At 42.0% G+C, this 17280-nt stretch overlaps 1 protein-coding gene across 5 annotated transcripts in view; it reads right to left on the reverse strand.

The window, feature by feature from the left end:
* Ccdc146 (coiled-coil domain containing 146) overlaps positions 1-17280 on the reverse strand; it is a 166510-nt gene that overhangs the window by 36589 nt on the left and 112641 nt on the right. For 3 of the 5 annotated variants that reach the window (XM_033756564.1, XM_010636934.2, XM_010636927.2), the window contains exon 3: positions 89-171. The exons of 1 other annotated variant lie outside the window; for it this stretch is intronic. In XM_033756564.1, the coding sequence (XP_033612455.1) occupies positions 89-171 (83 nt within the window). Of the gene's footprint in view, positions 1-88; positions 172-258; positions 385-17280 lie in introns of all 5 variants that reach the window. One more of the 5 variants, XM_010636943.2, reaches the window with a different exon arrangement.

A 17280-nucleotide genomic window follows, 5' to 3' on the forward strand; every position in this document is an offset into this window, starting at 1 on the left:
CGCCTTGGTGGGAACGCGGACAGATACAGTCCTATTACCAAGCACAGAGATGCGGCAAACGGTACCTCCACGTTGGTAGACAGCATACCTCATCACCGTGTCATGCAGCAGTGTGTACTTGGCTTTTAACTCTGCCATTCTGGTTCCAGGAAGTTTTCCCATAGCGTGTAACTAGCAAAGAGAACGTGAGGTCACTGTGAGCCACCAACTTCCTTTAGCAGGAAATAGCAAAGACATGGACATCTTACACAATCTTACAGGTAAACGTTAGAGATGTCGCGTGAGAAGCCCGCATAACAGAAAGGTGCTAGGTGTTCAGAGCATCTAGTGAGGTCTTTGTTCTTGGGCAAATCTTCCCACCTCCCTAGACTGTGACTTCTTCCTCTGGAAATTGAAAGAATCGAGTTAAATTCTTCCAATTGTTTAGGTTTAGCAAACAACCTGGATAGTAGAGATTACTAGGATGGCTGTTTATAAGTTCAGAGAAATAATAATTATCACACATCGATCATGAGCAAGCGTGGAAATCAGTCATTTCACTTTAAGAAATGTGTGAAGTAGGAATTTAATCTCCAGCTAACTCAAAATGTAGTAATTTGCCCAAGGTTACAGTTAAAATAGTCAGGATGCAAACCCAGGTGGTCCAACTCCAAAAACCCAAGATCAGGTAGGTGAGGACAGTTCCTCACCTCAATGCCTCTTTACTACCAAAGAAGCAAGAAAAGTTTACCCAGAACTTAAAGGGACAAAATTTCTTCCTTTCTCATTTCTGGTAAAAGAACTTTTGACTCACTCTCTGAATTGAGTGATAGTAGACATCATAACACCAGACACTAGAGTTTATTTAAAGCCATAATGCAATGAGCATTTGTATTAGGTTGGACTTGAACTGGACTTCTAGTGACATAAGATTTTAAAAAGTAGAGATAAAGGAAGATTTGTGTTTTCAATGGCCTGCGGTTCTACCTCCCAAATATTTTTGAATCCCATGTACTTTCCTCTCCTTTCTCTAAAACAACTGGTCCAAGACACACCATCTCCCAGATGGACTTCGACAAAACCTGCCAGCTGCCTCCTCCCTCCCCTACTCCCATTTCCATTCAGGGACCTCAGCCATCTACTTTGCACAGAGCTCTTTTCAGAAACCAACAGGGTCATGTTCTGGGGTTGGGGGGACTCCAAACCTGTATGTGGAATGAAAACTAAGACCTGTGGTTATTCTAGACCCTGAGGTTGCTTGACCCTGTCTCTCTCCACCTCCCTCCCGGCCCCATTTCACTTTTTTCCCATTCCTTCTACCACACTTGCTGCCCTGTGTTTTTGCAGACGCATGAATCTCTCTCCTTTTCCAATGTGGCTGCATGAGCTGTTCTGCAGCTTTCTGCTCATTTCTCTCCAACTCTTTCTTCATGCCTTGGCCAAAGTATCAGTTAATGAGAAGGCTCTCTCTCATTTCCAAATCTCCCTTCCCTGGAACTCTGTACTTTATAGAATGTAACACAATACAATCTGTGGTAATAACATTTTGTGATAACACATTGCTTTTACATTTCTCCATTTCCCATGAGGAAAGGACCTTGGTCACCTTCTTTTCATTGTATTTTTTTTTCCCTAAATAAAACCTTTTTTATTAGTGCATGCTTGCATTGCATAATTAGTTACATTTGTCTTGGGGAATTGGTACACTTATCAGGCATTATCGTGGTCATCTTTGATCCTTTTATTCCTCTCTCTAGCTTTTCTCCATCCCTCTCCCTATCTCTAAAAGCCTACTTTTTTGTTTCCTACCATTCTTTATTTTATTTTTATTTATTTATATTTAATTCTCTGGGTTTAGCTTATTTTACTTAACATTATGGTCTCAAGAATTTTATACACTTTTGGTGCTGAGTCGGTTGTTTACATTCATTAGCAAGTGAATGAAAATAACTTACAAAATACAAAGGTCTAAGTCTAATTGAAATATTCAGTATACTGTGAAACCATGTTGTATGTTAGATCTAAAATGTTTTCCCCCAAAATACAAAGGTCTAAGTCTAATTGAAATATTCAGTATACTGTAAAACCATGTTGTATGTTAGATCTAAAATGTTTTCCCCCAGTCACATGTATGTGGGAGGTCACTGGGTCATGGGGTGTTGCGCTCAGCAGTGGATTCATCCCTTGAGTTCCATGGGAGGATGTGCTGTTAAGGAAGAATGGCTGGAGGTGGGTCACTGCGGGTGACCTGGAAGGGTGTATTCTTGTCCCAGACTCCTGGCATATCTCACCGCTTCCTGGTTGCCATGAGATGAGCAGAGTTCCTCCTCCATGCTATTCCACCATTCTGTCCTTCCTAGGTTTGCCTAGGGAATTGGCTCCCTAAGATTCATTTCACCATGCTCAGACATCTAAGCAATCAGAGACCAATGAAGCCATGGTCTAAGGGGCCCAACTACTGCTTGAGATGGTGGCAGACATGGGCATCACCTTTGTGGGGATGGTTTTATAGGCATACAGAATGGGAAGAGTTAGGAGGTCATGGAGGAACCCACCCAGATTTCAGAAAAAGGCCTGGGAGGCCAGGGGTATGCCCTTGAGAGGGTAATGGAAGAAGCTGTGAGCTCAATGCCAAAAGTGCAGTGGGAATCCCAGGAAACTGGACGTGCCAGGAGCATGGAATGTCTGCTGAGGAAAGCTACAGGCAGTGAGTAGAGACAACCCAAGAGAGAAAACACCACAGGCACAGGACCACCCCAGCCCTTGGGAACTCAGATCTCACCAGAAGTTGCCCCAGATGCTGGATATACAGTTACAGGATTTAATGTTTGCCCTACTGGCTTTTGATTGTATTTTAGTCCAATTTTTGTCTCACCCCCCCCCCAGTTCTTTCCTTTTGAAAAGGAAAATTATTTACTTTGCCATTGAAGGTTGGAAGTATTTAGCTTTCTTTTTTACTCTATGGGGGCTCATAGCTAAGAGTTTGCCTTTAGTCTCAAAGGCAACTTTGGGCTTGGACATTTCAGCAGTGCTGGAACTGTTAAGACTTTGGAAACTCTTAAGAGATGAATGAAATCCATTTTGCGCAATAAGCTGGACATACATCTCTTGGATGGCAGGAGTGGAACGTTGGGGTTTAGACCTAAAATGTCACTCAGAAGTGTCACATGTGTGGAAGGTGATTAGATCATGGGGATGTATACTCAGTGAACTCATCCATTGATGAGTTGTCACTGGGACATGCCAGTATATGGAGGTAAGCCACTGTGTAATGAATTATGGATTTATATATTAAAAACATATACTATTTTGTTTTCTTCTTATGCTGAAAAGACCATTCATTACCTCCCACCTATTGCTCCCTGCATACTAGAGATGGAAATGAATGTGACACAGGCCCTGCCCTAAAGTGGCTCCAGTTTGAAGAAACGGCACATAAAGAATACTTAAACTATATTCAGTAGTCTTATTACTTGTAAATAACTGCATTTGATTCTTTGCACTCATTTTCTTTATATTGTAAGTTAAAAAGCAAATGAGTAAAATCTTGAGTTTCAGTATGGCCAAAGTTATCTAAGACAACAATGTAAAGCCTCTGGAAATTGACCTAATAAGCATACAAGGAAGTTAGAAGCATTTATTTAATGAGAGACTGTAACATTTGAGCCATGGGCTGTATCTATTATCTCTACCTCCATGCTGTTAGAAGAACTGTTCTGGGCAGTTGTGGCAGCCAGGAAAGTGCCCAACTTTCCACTTTCCTACTGCTGAAGATCTATGCCAGGTGGGCAGGAAAGCTTTAGAAAACTGCAGCACTCATCTGCCCACCCTTAGCCGGGTATTCTGGAAGAGCTATACCAGACGCACAGCTGAAGTTATTCAGCAGCGCCCACTAACATTTCTAAGTGTCCTGCTCCACAGAGACTCTGAACAGGACAAATAAAGATCAGGGTTCCTCAGACACTCAGTTCCTGCTCAGTAACACAGCAGTTCCTGGCTGCCACAACTAGGAAGAGGCTAGGAAGAGGAAAATGATGGGCACAAGATTCATTTTCGGTGTAATGGAAATATTCTAAAATTACAACGTGATGGTCATACAACCGTATATATACTAAAGATCATTGAGAACACTTGAAGAGAGAATTTTATGGCAGATACATTATATCTCAAACAACTTTGAAAATGTTAATTAGATAAGATTTTCAGGGTAAGAAGTCAAATAAATTAGTGAAAACACTTTGGAGTTAAAATCAGTGTCAGTGCTAACAGCATTCACAATTGAAAAATCCTAGCTTTGTCCATTAAAATGGTCTAGGAACGATGCCACATCAGCAGCAATGAGCATCCCAGAACATCCACATCATGGACTCCAGTATCATCTCCCACTAGAAGAAAGCAGCAAGCGTTAGAGAAATGTCTGATTTCGGGCCTGGTGCACAGAAGACACAAAGCGAAGCTGGGGTATCTTGCACCAGAGAGCAGGTACTGTATTCTAACACAATCTTATCTTACATGTGGGTGTATGAGTATATAGAGATCCAGAAAGATAAGAACAAAGAGGTTACAATACCATTCTCTGGATGGTAGGCGTTGCTTTTATTTTTGTCTACCTAAATTTTGTAATAGTTTTTGCAATGCATATGTACTGCTTTTAATAATAAAAGGCGATTAAATATGCTAGAAACAACAGGCAATCAGAGGAAAATTCAGAGTTTGAGAGCACCGGGGGCAGAGGCTGGTGGCTGATCCAACCACACAGGAACTCTGACCTGGTGCCAGCTCAGCAGTGTTGGCTCCAAGTTGAATCTCTCTCTATTCACAGAGGTTTGCCGCCTAGTGATGCTGGACCAACGGTGCATGTTGGCAGGTTTTATGGCCATGGAAAGAGCAGACAGGATGGAAAGGTTTCCTTTCCTGTTTGCTGTCTTGATCGCTCCACTGGCTTTTGGTGTCTTGGGAACCTATAAACACAGCTCAGTAGGCAAAATGCCTGATCTGTTTTTGTAGTTTCTATGTAAAGCAGAGGTTACGTCATCGATGTTCAGAAAGAGGGTGGATAAACTTTTTGTTGCCTCGGTCTCCTCTACTAAAAAACAAACCTCTTTAAAAAGAAAAAGATTAAACTGAAAAATGTATTTTCCCGCTTTAAATTTTTAAAAAGTTAATATTTATCAAAATTGCACACTGGATATTCTAGCAGTTCTATTTGTGGTTGGAAACTTCGGACTCAGCTCCGATAGATGACAATGGCTCCCTCATTCAAGTACTGGACATGGAAAAAGGGTTGCATTTCACACTGCAGGAGGCAAGTGGGCACAGAAACAGTCTGTCATGTTTTAAAAATGCAGAATCCTAGAAACACAGCATAAAGGCCACTCATAAGATTTTCAACGGGTATACACACAGAAAGGTTAGATATAAAGTCATAAGTTCATAAATATAATTTCACAATAGATACTTGTGTTGCTGAATTGCCTTCTTCGTAATTGTGACTGCAAGGAAACATTTACCCTAGAACTAAAAGTTTAACAAGTTCACGATTCATGGATGACATGTAAGTATATGGAAAAAATTTCAAAAATTGAAATTCTAGCACATTCCAAGGCAAGGAACAGCTCAGTAAGAACTTTTACCAAGTGAACGTGTCCAGAAAGGGCAGGCATGAGGAAACAATTAGGTGCTTGAGTGGGTGCGGCGGCAACCTGGCCTGTCCAAGGTGGTTGTGGTTATTAGCCTACCTTGTTCCTCTGGCCTCCCTGACCTTGCCTCATTCACGGAATGCTCCGCATGCTTGGGAGGTAACAAACTTGAAAGCATGAAAGCATGAATCCTTACCCTCGTATCATCCTCTTTTCCTCTCCACTTTCACTGCTGGAAACAAACAGCGTAGCCATTAAATGGCCTCCACGTGCAATTGAGTTTTCAACACCGCTTCACCGCTCTTCTGTTTGATCTTCCCCTTAGTTGTTATACCAAGATTCAGCTTTCTCACGCATCTAACTCATTCACCAGAAAAAAAGACTGTCCACCTAGCTTCACTCCCCATATCAACAGATCCATTTACCTACAGAACTGCACCACATTAACTTTTCCCCCACATCTCACGTAAGTATTCCTTTCTTTTGGTCACAGCCACCCCACCCACCTGTGCCATCCCATGCATACCCTCCTACCTCTTCCTGGGGATCGATCATGCTGCCAGTCATGGCTTATTTCCTTGGTAATTTCTACTCATCCCTTCCAGTCACTCCCTAGTCTTGGTGGCCACACAGTAATGAGTGAACTGACCAAAGACCTCATCACTTTCTGGCTATGAGGTTTTCCTTTTTATCACTATTTTTCAGCAATTTGATTTGGGTACTTTCTAGTATTAAATCTTGAAGGGCGCTAATCTGTTGTCTTTCTGTCCGGTGAATCTTTCATTTCAGGTGCTCCATTTTTCAGCCTTGGAAGCCTGATTGGTCTTTTCATAACTTCCATTTTTCTTATTTTGCTCATGTTTTCCTTGTTTCCCCCTACACAAAATATTTATAATATTCATATTTCTAATGTCCTTGCCTGCTAATTCTATTTCTGTGTCTGTTATATTATTTGGATTTTCTCATGAGAGGCTATATTTCCCTACCTCTTTTCATGGCTAGTAATTTGACTGGTGCTAGACATCATGGGCTTACACTGTTAAGACATGGATTCTTTCTGTGTTCCTTTTCATATGTTTGGGTGTTCGGAAGACACTCTTCTGTTTCTTGATAACAGTTCAGTCCTTTCAAGGTTTGTTTGTAACCTGTCAGGGAGCTCCAGCACTCTCTTCTGTCTGGGACACTTTGGTCCTAATTCCTGGAACAGTGATGCCCCAGGGGCTCGAAGGTCTTTCTAGGACCCCTACCTGGTTCTTCTTCCCCAGCCTCTGCAGTATCCCCAACAAGCTTGCATGGATCAAGACAGGCTCCGGGAGACCCTCTGCAGTGTGGGGCTCTTGCTGTGGAGCGTTCTCCTCTCTTTACCTATGCGTGTCAGTCCGTGTGGCCTCCCCGAGCCCTGTTATTCTCAGGTCCTCAGCAAGGTCACCTGCCTGCCTGGGATTTCTTCCTTCCACCACAGCCTGGAAAAATGCTCTAGGCTGTTTGACGGGGCAGTTTAGGCCTCCCCTCATTTACCTCCCAACTCCCAGGGATCACTGTCCTGGGCCATCTGTTGTCCAAAGACTGAAAACAAACATTTCATAGAATTTTATCCACTTTTAGTTGTTTAAGGTAGCAGGTAAATCTAGTACCTTTAACTCCATTTTGGTTGGAAGCCGTGGCCCCATAACATTTTTTTGTTGTCGTTGTTACCGGGGATCGAACTCGGGTCCTTGTGCTTGCAAGGCAGGCCACCGAAACGCTGAGCTAAACTCCAGCCCCGCCCCATAACCTCTTAATTATGAAATTCAATCGACATTTCTCTGGTCTTACTTACTTGATAATTGTAGATATTAAATACTATTGGTTTACAGCAGTTTGTCACTTCTGGGACCCCTTCCTCTGGCTTCTGGGACCGGCACTATCAGTCTTTCCTTACTCTTTCTTCCCTGGCCCTCATTTTAAAAGGTGGTGTGTTCCCAGGATTTGGCCTTTGTCTCTTTTATCTTACTAAATTATTCTAGGGCCTCATTTTCTCTCCTAGTCTGAATTACAAGCTGATGACTCCTAAACAGAGGGTTCTGCAGGATGCATGTCAAAGAATAAACTAGAGCTTTATTTGGGCAGGGTCTATGCAAGACATGAGCTTATAGGCAGGGAATAATAAACACCTTGTAGGCCCCAACACCTGGAACATATAAAAGTGTTTACTTAATATAATAGCAATGTTCTGGCATTTGACCATTTTATTAAGAGGGGAATTTTGTAGGAGGCACATTTCATCCATAGGTTCTTAGATTAGGTGGCAGAGTTTCATGTAATGAACAATCTATTTGCACCATGCACAAATCTTTGTCACTTCTTATAGAGATTTTGGCAATAGCCAACCCCTCTGGCTTTAGTTCTTGTCCTTCTCGAATCTGTCCTAGAAGCAGAGTGATCTATTCCAACAATTCCCAACTTGCTTTAAGCTCTTCAAAGGACTCCATAACCTACAGGATTAAATCTGTTTCTTTAACATGGTGTACAAGAGTCTTCACAATCCAGCAGCTGCTGCCCTGTCCAAACGCATCTCCTCCCTCTCTCATGTCCCATGACCAGTTCAACCCAGTATCACTGTGTTTCCTGTCATAAGTAGAATAATCCTAACGGGCCTCTTCCCCTGAAGATGTCCCTATCCTAATATGTTTGTTGACTGGTTCGGTGGGAGAGGTGGAAAGGAAGGAGGAGGGTGACCTGAAATGCAGGGAAGCCTTGACCCACTGTCCTGGCCTTGAGTATGGAGGAAGGTGGTCAGGAGCCAAGGAATGTGGGTGGACTCTAGAGACCATAAAAGTCAAGGAACCAGAAGCTCCCCAAGAGCCTCTGGGCAAGAATGCAGCCCTGGCAACACCCTGGTTTTAGCTAAGGCACACATTGTACTTCTGATCAACAGAATTTAAGACCATCAGTCTGTGTGCCAGTCACTAAACTTGTGGTGATTGCTTATTGCAGCGAAGAAAAATTAAGACAGCTCTCAAATCATACCATGTCTTTTTTTGCATGTTACATTCCTTCGTCTGCAATGTCTTCTCTAATTGGAGCACTCTTAGTCTTCCTCTAAAATATCTCCTGGTCCCCGCCTTCAAGTGGGCGACACCTCCAGGCAGAATGAATGACTTCCTTCTTTCCATTGCTTCTATATTTTGGATGCATTTGTTACCACACGCTGTGCACTGTGGCTGACACATCTGAAGCCTGTGCCTAGGGCCATATACTCCTTGACAGTGAGAACCTTGCTATATTCACTTTTGAGCCTATGCATATAGTTTGACATCTTGTATGTTCTCAATTCTCATTAAACTGTCACTGACTTGAGCTTATCTTAAAACCAATGATAGACTTGGAAAAATTCCCATTCATTTGCTCTGTTCCATTTCAATTCATTTTTCCTAGCTAGTGAATATAAAAGGAAGGACAGAGGAAGCTATTTTGGCCCAAACACAAGCTCAGAAGACCAGAGAATGTGCCGTACAAGACTGCCTGCCTTGTCTACAGCCTCTCCTCTCCCTTCTGTGTGGCTGGCAGGGTTTGAAGAGGAGCAGAGGGATCTGGGACTATTCTCTCGCAGCTGTCTTGTCCTCCTTTGGTGGCCCACCACAGGAATGCAAGGGTGAGACAAAGAGGCAAACAGGACCTCCCAAGAGCTCAGGTGCCAGACACAAAGGACACAGGATTGACAGTGCAGGTGCCCTCCTATACGTACGACTTCCGAGGTAGTCCCAAGAACTTTAAGATGAATGTACAGCCAAATAAATTAAAAGCATGCCTAGCTGCATCCATGCCAGTGAGAGCCATTCATTCCCTTTAAAATGCTTCCATGTGTCCTGGTGGAACAGCAATTGCTCGGGACTTTTAACAATCTTTTAACCTTTGTTGGAAAGATCTCTACCTCCAAAGATCCTAGGAGGGCTGGTGGTAGGGACAGTGGCTGTGAGCCAGGGAGGCAGGAAATGAGCCAGACTGAAACACAAACGCCTCTTGAAGAACTTCAAAGGGTGAACCCGTGATTAAGAGCAAAGAACCCAACAGGACCAGAGCCATACCAGGCACGCACGTAAGGGTGGGGACATAATCTGAATCAGAAAACATCCAGATTAACTAGCGGAATGACTGAAGCCAGGAGAGCTGGGGTAGGGGTGACACCAGGAAGAGTCCTGCTGATGTGACACTGACCCATCAGGGTTCAGTCTGGCTCCCGCCTCCCAGCACCTGTGAAGCCTCCAGTGGGTCCAGGTAGTGAGAAACCTGAGCCCAAGTCAGGGGTTTGGAGGCCAGGGCTCTCACAGGAAGGGGATGTGCAGAGCTGGCTGTTTATTTGCTTCTCGGTTCACAGGTGAAAGCCGCTGTCCTGACCTGTCCCAAGGGCTGTCACTGTGAACATGCAGGGCAGCAGGCTGGGTGTCCGAGCCCAGTGGCTGCTGTGCTTATCCACCCCACTTCCAGAGCCCCTCGGCTTATTGTTATGTGCCCTGATTTTAGGTTCTGAGGCCCAAGTAGGGGACATCAGAGCGCCTCACAACAAAGAAAGCTTGGGACCTCTGACGCCCACCTTCACCAGAATTCCGAGGCTGCTTCAGTCCGGGGGACCCCCTGGCCTCATTGAGGAGGGACGGTGATTCTCCCCACTTTCCTCCCAGCAGGCAGATTCCGGCAGACAGCGATGCCTTTCACTGCTGATCACAGACATGTTCTTTAAAGATGTGCAAAAACCCCAAGTTGCAACCTCGCTTCGCCATTGATGCCACAAAATAGATCTTGGGTGCAGAAATGGAGGTGTTACAGTTCCACTCTTGCTAATTCCCTGCTAAGGGGAATTTAGATTCTGGAAGCATGTTGGGCAAGCCTTTATTTTATTATTATTTCTTCGGCTAAATTTATTCCCAAGCATTTTATTGCATTTGAAGCCATTAGTGGAACTTTTTCCTTGGCTTCATTTTTTTTTTCCGATAGTTTATTGTAGTGTAAAGAAGTTATTCAATTTGGTCACCAAAATTATTATTGACCATATAGAGACCTGATCCCAGAGGCCCAGTATAAGCCTTTCATGGGCTCTGCAAATGCAGGTTTGGGGCAGAAAAGCTCTACCTCTTTAGTTCACTCGCTCTAACCTGACCTTCTACCACTGTCTGACCCTAAGAACGACTCGTCACAGCGCATGCATTCCTCTGCGAGAGCACCTCCTCCGCTGTGTGGGAAGCACACTATGTCTGCCCACCAAGTGGGAAACTTCTGGAAGGCAAGGACCTTTCTGGTGTCCCAAGAACCCACACAGCTCACGGTACACAGTGGGTACTTGGCGCACGTCTGAAGACTGTGGGTACACAGCCTGGGGCGGCGTGAGGGTTAGCAAGTCACTGAAGGAAATCTCACGCGTGACTTTTCCTTCCCATAGACACATGCGACTTGGGCCGAATGATTAGCAAGAGCATCGCTGGAAGAATATTTTACAAGTCAGTCACAGACGCATCACCACCGCCTGAAAGGTGTGTGTATATGCACACGCATGTGTGCGCACGTGTGCAAAGAGGACATCAATTTGACATGGACTATGACAAAAAACAGTGAATGTCTGATTTTTAAAATTACAGTAAAGGATGTGTCGCTATGAATCTCCCTCAAAACGCTCCTTCTCGTGTCAAACACATTTATCCTGGCATTCTTGCCACTTTCTGAAGCCGTTCTGAAAGTCCTCTTTCATGAGTGACTTTAGTTGAGCTGTCGTGGTTGCCTCAATGTCCTGACTCGATTCAAAACAGTTACCTTTCATGGCCAGTTTGACTTTGCAGAAAAGCCACGCAGTTTCTTGGTGCCAGGCCTGGTGAGGAAAGTGGATGAAGACAGTGCAACGTTTTCAGTGTGGCAGCAGTCACCACAGTTTTCATCCTACCACATAAAGATACTCATGGAAGAGAGGACTCCAGAGTCGCTTCCAGAAGTAGCAGGAATGATGGGATACGTGCGTTTGGAGCGAGGAGTATTTTAAGGGGGATTAATGGCGACTTGCCTTTAATACATTTTTATAATTTAAACATTCATTATATGATTACTCTCTCTACTCAGTTTGAAGTGGAATATTAAGAGGCTTTGAATAGAAAACTTACCAAACATATTTTCTGGACAGTTTGCTATCTAGGGAAAATCCTCAACTCGACACAAGGTACCTCTCCAAGGATCCAAAATTAATCCCAAGGTTACTCAATATAAGTACCTTTAGTGGAAGACTGAGCCATAATCAAGTATTTAAGAGATTAAAATTCTTGAATAAAGCAGAAAAACCAATATCAAATGTTTTAATCCTAACAAATTCTTCTTACAGGGAAAGAAAACAGAATTTTTAACAACTCAGTAGGTATTAAACAGTGTTACATTTAAGCCTAAAGTTAAATACTCTGAGTGTTTTAATTTATTTACTAATATGAAAAAGCTAGCTACCTTTTAAATATCTTTAGAAACCTCAGAAACAAATAGAAAATAGCTACTACCCATGACAATTACAAAACAGATTATCCTGGAATTTTCTCAGAAAAGGGTGGGATATTCAGAACTTAACTTTCCCAAGACATTAGCTTTTTATATTTAGAAACATAGCTCTTTAATTTTGTTTGTGAAAAAACAGATAAAACTATATACCATTAAGTAGAATCTCAACTTTTCCCACTTAATATCAACTTTGATACTCAAGAAAAGTCATAGAAAAAAATAAAGATTCTAATAAACATTTCTTCAAACACAGCTGTTTCTAGTTCACTAAGTACACTATTACAAAATATTTTAATGTGTTTTCTGACAAACAGAAATAGCCTAATTTCATGGAAATGCCACACTTCCAGTTATTACTGATTGGTTGTAAAAGTTTAAAGATAAACAGCCATTTCTACAGATTTCTATACCAGGAAAAGAAAGTAAAATAGCATTTATATCTTTTAAAATGCATACGATAGAACTTCGTGTCAAAATAGCATATTTCATGCTACAGATTGCCAACTTCCAGCCAACAGTACACAGGCACACTGCACACAGATGTTCTTAGTGCACACAGTGTCTTTTAAAGAGTAAATGATTCATTGGCAATATTTAAAAACATATAGAGCTTGCCATACAAATCTGAGTCTTCGGCTTCAGCTGAAAAATGATCGAAGCTGATGACAGCAGGTCTGTGTCCGGTACTGCAGCTGCCAACTGTTATTTAGCAGGTGCTCAGGGACGGCCTCTCCTGAAACAGAAGCCCAGGTCGCTCTACTCATCTGGCATGTGCACTGTGGACTAAGACCCAGGTCCTTTTCCTCACTTGTGCTATCTTTATGAACCTTGTAGGTATTTGACATTGAGACCCTGCTAGCTAAACACCACCATGCAACTGACTGAACTTGGGCAAGCGCTTGGAGCGTCCTACTCCTTGGGGGCGTCTCTGTCCTCCTCACCTTTCTCTGCTCCTACCTGAGCATACAGCCACATGTGTAGCACCTGAGGTTTCAGATTGGATGGTTTAAAGCTTAGACTTTCTAAAAACTAAGTTTATGGAAAGATCATATAAACATTAGCCTGTTGTTTGACTAATTGAAATACTTTAAAATTATTTATGTTGAAATATTTGCTCCTTAGTTATCGGCACATATTTGCATTCAATAAAATGTATACCTTGGAACAATAACATAAAAAACTAAAACATACTATAAAGTCACTGTGAGAAAGTGTGTCAGTCAGCTAAATTTTATTTGGGCTGAAAAACAGGAAACATTCTATTGACACAAGGAACTTTTCCTTATCTACAAACAGTATCTTTGCAGCTAATGATCCCTTTTGGTGCTATACTTTATGAACTTTGGCAGGAGAGCAAATTGTAGTTTTTAAGGGAAGCACAGATACATTCTGAACAACGTGCCTCACAGTTATTTGTGCAGAAGTTCGAGTCAAATAGGAAATGAACATCCTGTAACAATCAAATGAGAAAATTATTTCCAGCCAGGTCAGCTGCCAGCAAATGAAGGACTCTAGGAGGGGATTTATCAGAATAAAAATAACTTACTCAGAAATCGCATGATTTCTGACTTCTGGTAAGATAAACTGGAAGTTCCTTTAAGATAGAGACTATGTCCATCTCTTCACCACTGTATCCACAAGGCCTGGCCCTCAAACAGTTGAATAAATGAGCTTGAAAAAAATGAATGCTAAAGATACACATTAGCACCTAGAAAAAAATGTCATTCAAGAAAAGTTACTCAATGACTAATTCATGAAATCAATTTATTCAATAAACATTTGCCAAATGAACATAAAAATTACAAATAATTCATATCCTGTTAAATGTAATTGCATTTACTGAGCAATGGCTATGTGCCATGTATTATGCTAGCTGCTTTACATCTCATTTTACCCTCATCACAAGTGTATGAAGTAGGCGTTATAATCTAAAAATCTATAGAAGAAAACAGAAGATGGAGAAACTTGAGCATGGTCGGGAGCTGCTCCCAAGGCTCTGTAGGGATTCGACCACAATTCTACTCCATTACTCATTTTTTAAGTGAATTAGTGAAACTCAGAAGTGAGTAACCCTGCTGACAGTGTGGGGACAGAGTGGGACACATTTAGAAGACTTTAGGTTGCCCAGACTGGCAGGCAAGAAAGACCATTTGGAAATAGACAACATCCACAGAAAATCTCTATGTCAAATTAACTCCAGGTATTAAAGGTGGGAAAACAAGATGTACATCAATTTCATTGTCACTTAAGAGTATGAAACCAAGAGAAAATAGTCAAAATTAATTGTTGAAAAAGAGGCCAAAGGATAGTATGATAGTATGAATATAAAGAGTACCAGGAATAGCAGCTAGAATTCTTTGAATATACTTTGTTTTGCAGATTTTATCTAGGGTGATATAGTACTTTAATTATAAAATTAAAGAGCATATGAAATGCTAAAATTTGAAAACAAAGTCAGATATAACTGTGGTTCAAAAGCTGGTCCAGAGAGAAACCATTCCAATTTTACTATAATGCTTAACTAGTTTATATCCTCAGGGGGAAAAACGGCCTACGACTGTTTTCTGTGATCATGCTACTGGTGGTAGCATTATTCTCAAGCAGTTATGTGTATGTTATGGGATAAAGCAAATGAGTTATTATGCCACCGAAAAACCAGGATATATTGATGTGTAAGAGACATCTGTAAGATTGGCAAGGCTAAAATCCATCTTATTGACTTTGAATTGGCTGAACCCATCTGGGGCCAGTCAAAAGGCTCCCCACTGGCCCCAAATGGGTCCTGCTGACTGTCAGTAGAGGTAACCACCTCAGAGGGCTGGAAAAAATGTTTGTATAAATGAGTTCATAGGAATACTGAAAAGGAAAAGAGGTCCCCTCATCTACAGAGAACACTAAGGAATTAAACATTTTGGAAACTAAAAAATCAAGAGGATGAATCAAGCATTCATCAGGCCTTTCCTGCACGAATTCCATCTCTGTAACCAAATAGTTAAGAGGAAGTTTCTTTTTTCAGAAGGGTTCTAATTAATAAGGGAAGGAGAAGTTACAGTATTACAAATCATCAGGCTGCAGGTGCCAATGAACTGAGGGACCCCGCATAGGTCACGGATGGTGGGAGGCATCCCCACAGGGGAGACAGGCAGCATTACGCACTCCTGGTCAAAGCCCAGAGTGTCACACAGGAAGCCCACTTGCCGAGGAAGAGGAAGGAAATGTCAGTGTGACCCTGATCAAGGTTCTATGAACTAAGCTTCCATAAATGTAGGAAATACAAGATGAAATAAATGAAATCTAGACTTGAAAACAGTATGGGGAAAATGACCTAACTTCCTGTCCAATAGGGTAGAATCAGAAAACAACACTTAGAGGCTTAAATTCTCTCTACTGAGAAATTACTGTGTTCTAAACGCTAATTTCAGATAGCCAGCATCATGTTTAATTATGGGACACGTTTCTATTGAAATCAGAAACAAGCAAAGGAGTACCTGATAGGGATCACGCACATCAGACACGACCCAGGAAATTACCAAGGTACTTGGACAAGCAAATGACGCCCACACACAGGAAACAAGCATAAGCGGCCATCACGTGTAGCTAGACAAATGCTTACATGAAAAATATCATTCATAGAAAGAAAACTACAAAAGTGCACGGAAAAACAATTTTTCCAAGGCAAGAACAAATATCTCAGGACAACAAAAAAACACTTTGAAAGAGGCCAATTATTCTCCACTTATCACTAGGGAACATAAAAATAATTACAAGGCATAGTTGGAATAATAAATTCTTGAAATTTTCAAGCAAAAGCATCAAGTGCCACCTTTCCCTTTCAGATTTAAGCTGTATTTATAAATGTACATTTCATAAACCTGAAAGTAGAGTCACATCGATATACCTAGGTAGAAATAGCTCAGAGACACATCTCGGTATGTGTGTGTAACATAGAACAAAATGTGCTGTTCCAAGTCGGAGCGGGAAAAGGTGGAGTTCGTGGATGCATTGTGCTGAAATAGCTCAGTAACCATTTGGCAAAAATTTAAGTGAGGCTCGTCCAGATACAAAAAATAAAACTATAAAATAGCAGCGACAGGGTCCAGCAAGCCCACTCCTGGGCACAGTCAAAGGAAATAAGTGTGTCAGAAGGGCATCTTCACTCCTGTTGTGGCACTGTTCACACAGCCAGGTGCGAAATTCACTTTTGTGTTCATCAGTAGTTGAATGGATAAAGAAAATGCCTCAACTATGCACTGTGGAATACTAGTCAGCCTTTTAAAAAAGGAGGAAATTCTGTCATTTGTGACAGATAGGAGCAACTATGCACCTCCTTGTTCAAGGAAATAAGCCAGGTTAACAAGAGGAGTGCTGCTGCATGGTCTGTCTGGCATGTGGAAGCCAAAAAGCTTGGTCTCATCTCAGAGATTAGAGCAGTGGTTAGCAGAGTGGCTGGGGGCAGGGTTTGGAAAGATGCTGCCCAAGGTATACATTTACAATGTGAATGCTGAGAGTGGATGTCACGCGCTTCTACCGCAAAAATGTGTGAGATAACGCATAAGCTAATTAGCTAGAGCTAGCCTTTCCCCCCTGTATGTTACTTGGTAAATATATACCAAGTACGTGGAAAACGTTATGGCTTGTGTCTAGATGCTCCCCAAAGCCTCAGGTGCTCGTAGGTGGGGCTTTTGCAGAGCGGGCTGGATCTGGAGTGTGTGATGCTGAGATCAAGGGTGTGTGGTTACTAAATCAGTCACTGACTGGTTTGGTGATGCCCTAATCCTGCTGACCTAGGCAGAATACAAAAGGACCAGAAAAAAGCCGCTAAGGTCCCTTGCTCGTGTGCTTTTGCTATCTTTTGCCCACCATGAACTGTTTCGCCTAATATATACAATTTTATTTTAATGTAATACAAGTAGATATTAAATATAAAATAGCACTTTTCTTACTATTAAAAATAAATCAACAGAGTAGAGAATAGTCTATACACTGTATAACAAAGTGGCAGAGGATACGCCACAGAATGATTCAATATATACAATTGCATGTCTATTCAAAAGCATAAAGTTAGGCCGGGGATTTAGCTCAGCAGTTCAGGGGCCTGCCTTGTAAGCGCAAGGACCTGAGTTTGATCCCCGGTACCACAAAAAAAAAAAAAAAAAAA

Source organism: Fukomys damarensis, unplaced genomic scaffold (assembly GCF_012274545.1).
Source record: "Fukomys damarensis isolate Sample0158 unplaced genomic scaffold, DMR_v1.0_HiC HiC_scaffold_4, whole genome shotgun sequence".
NCBI lineage: Eukaryota > Metazoa > Chordata > Mammalia > Rodentia > Bathyergidae > Fukomys > Fukomys damarensis.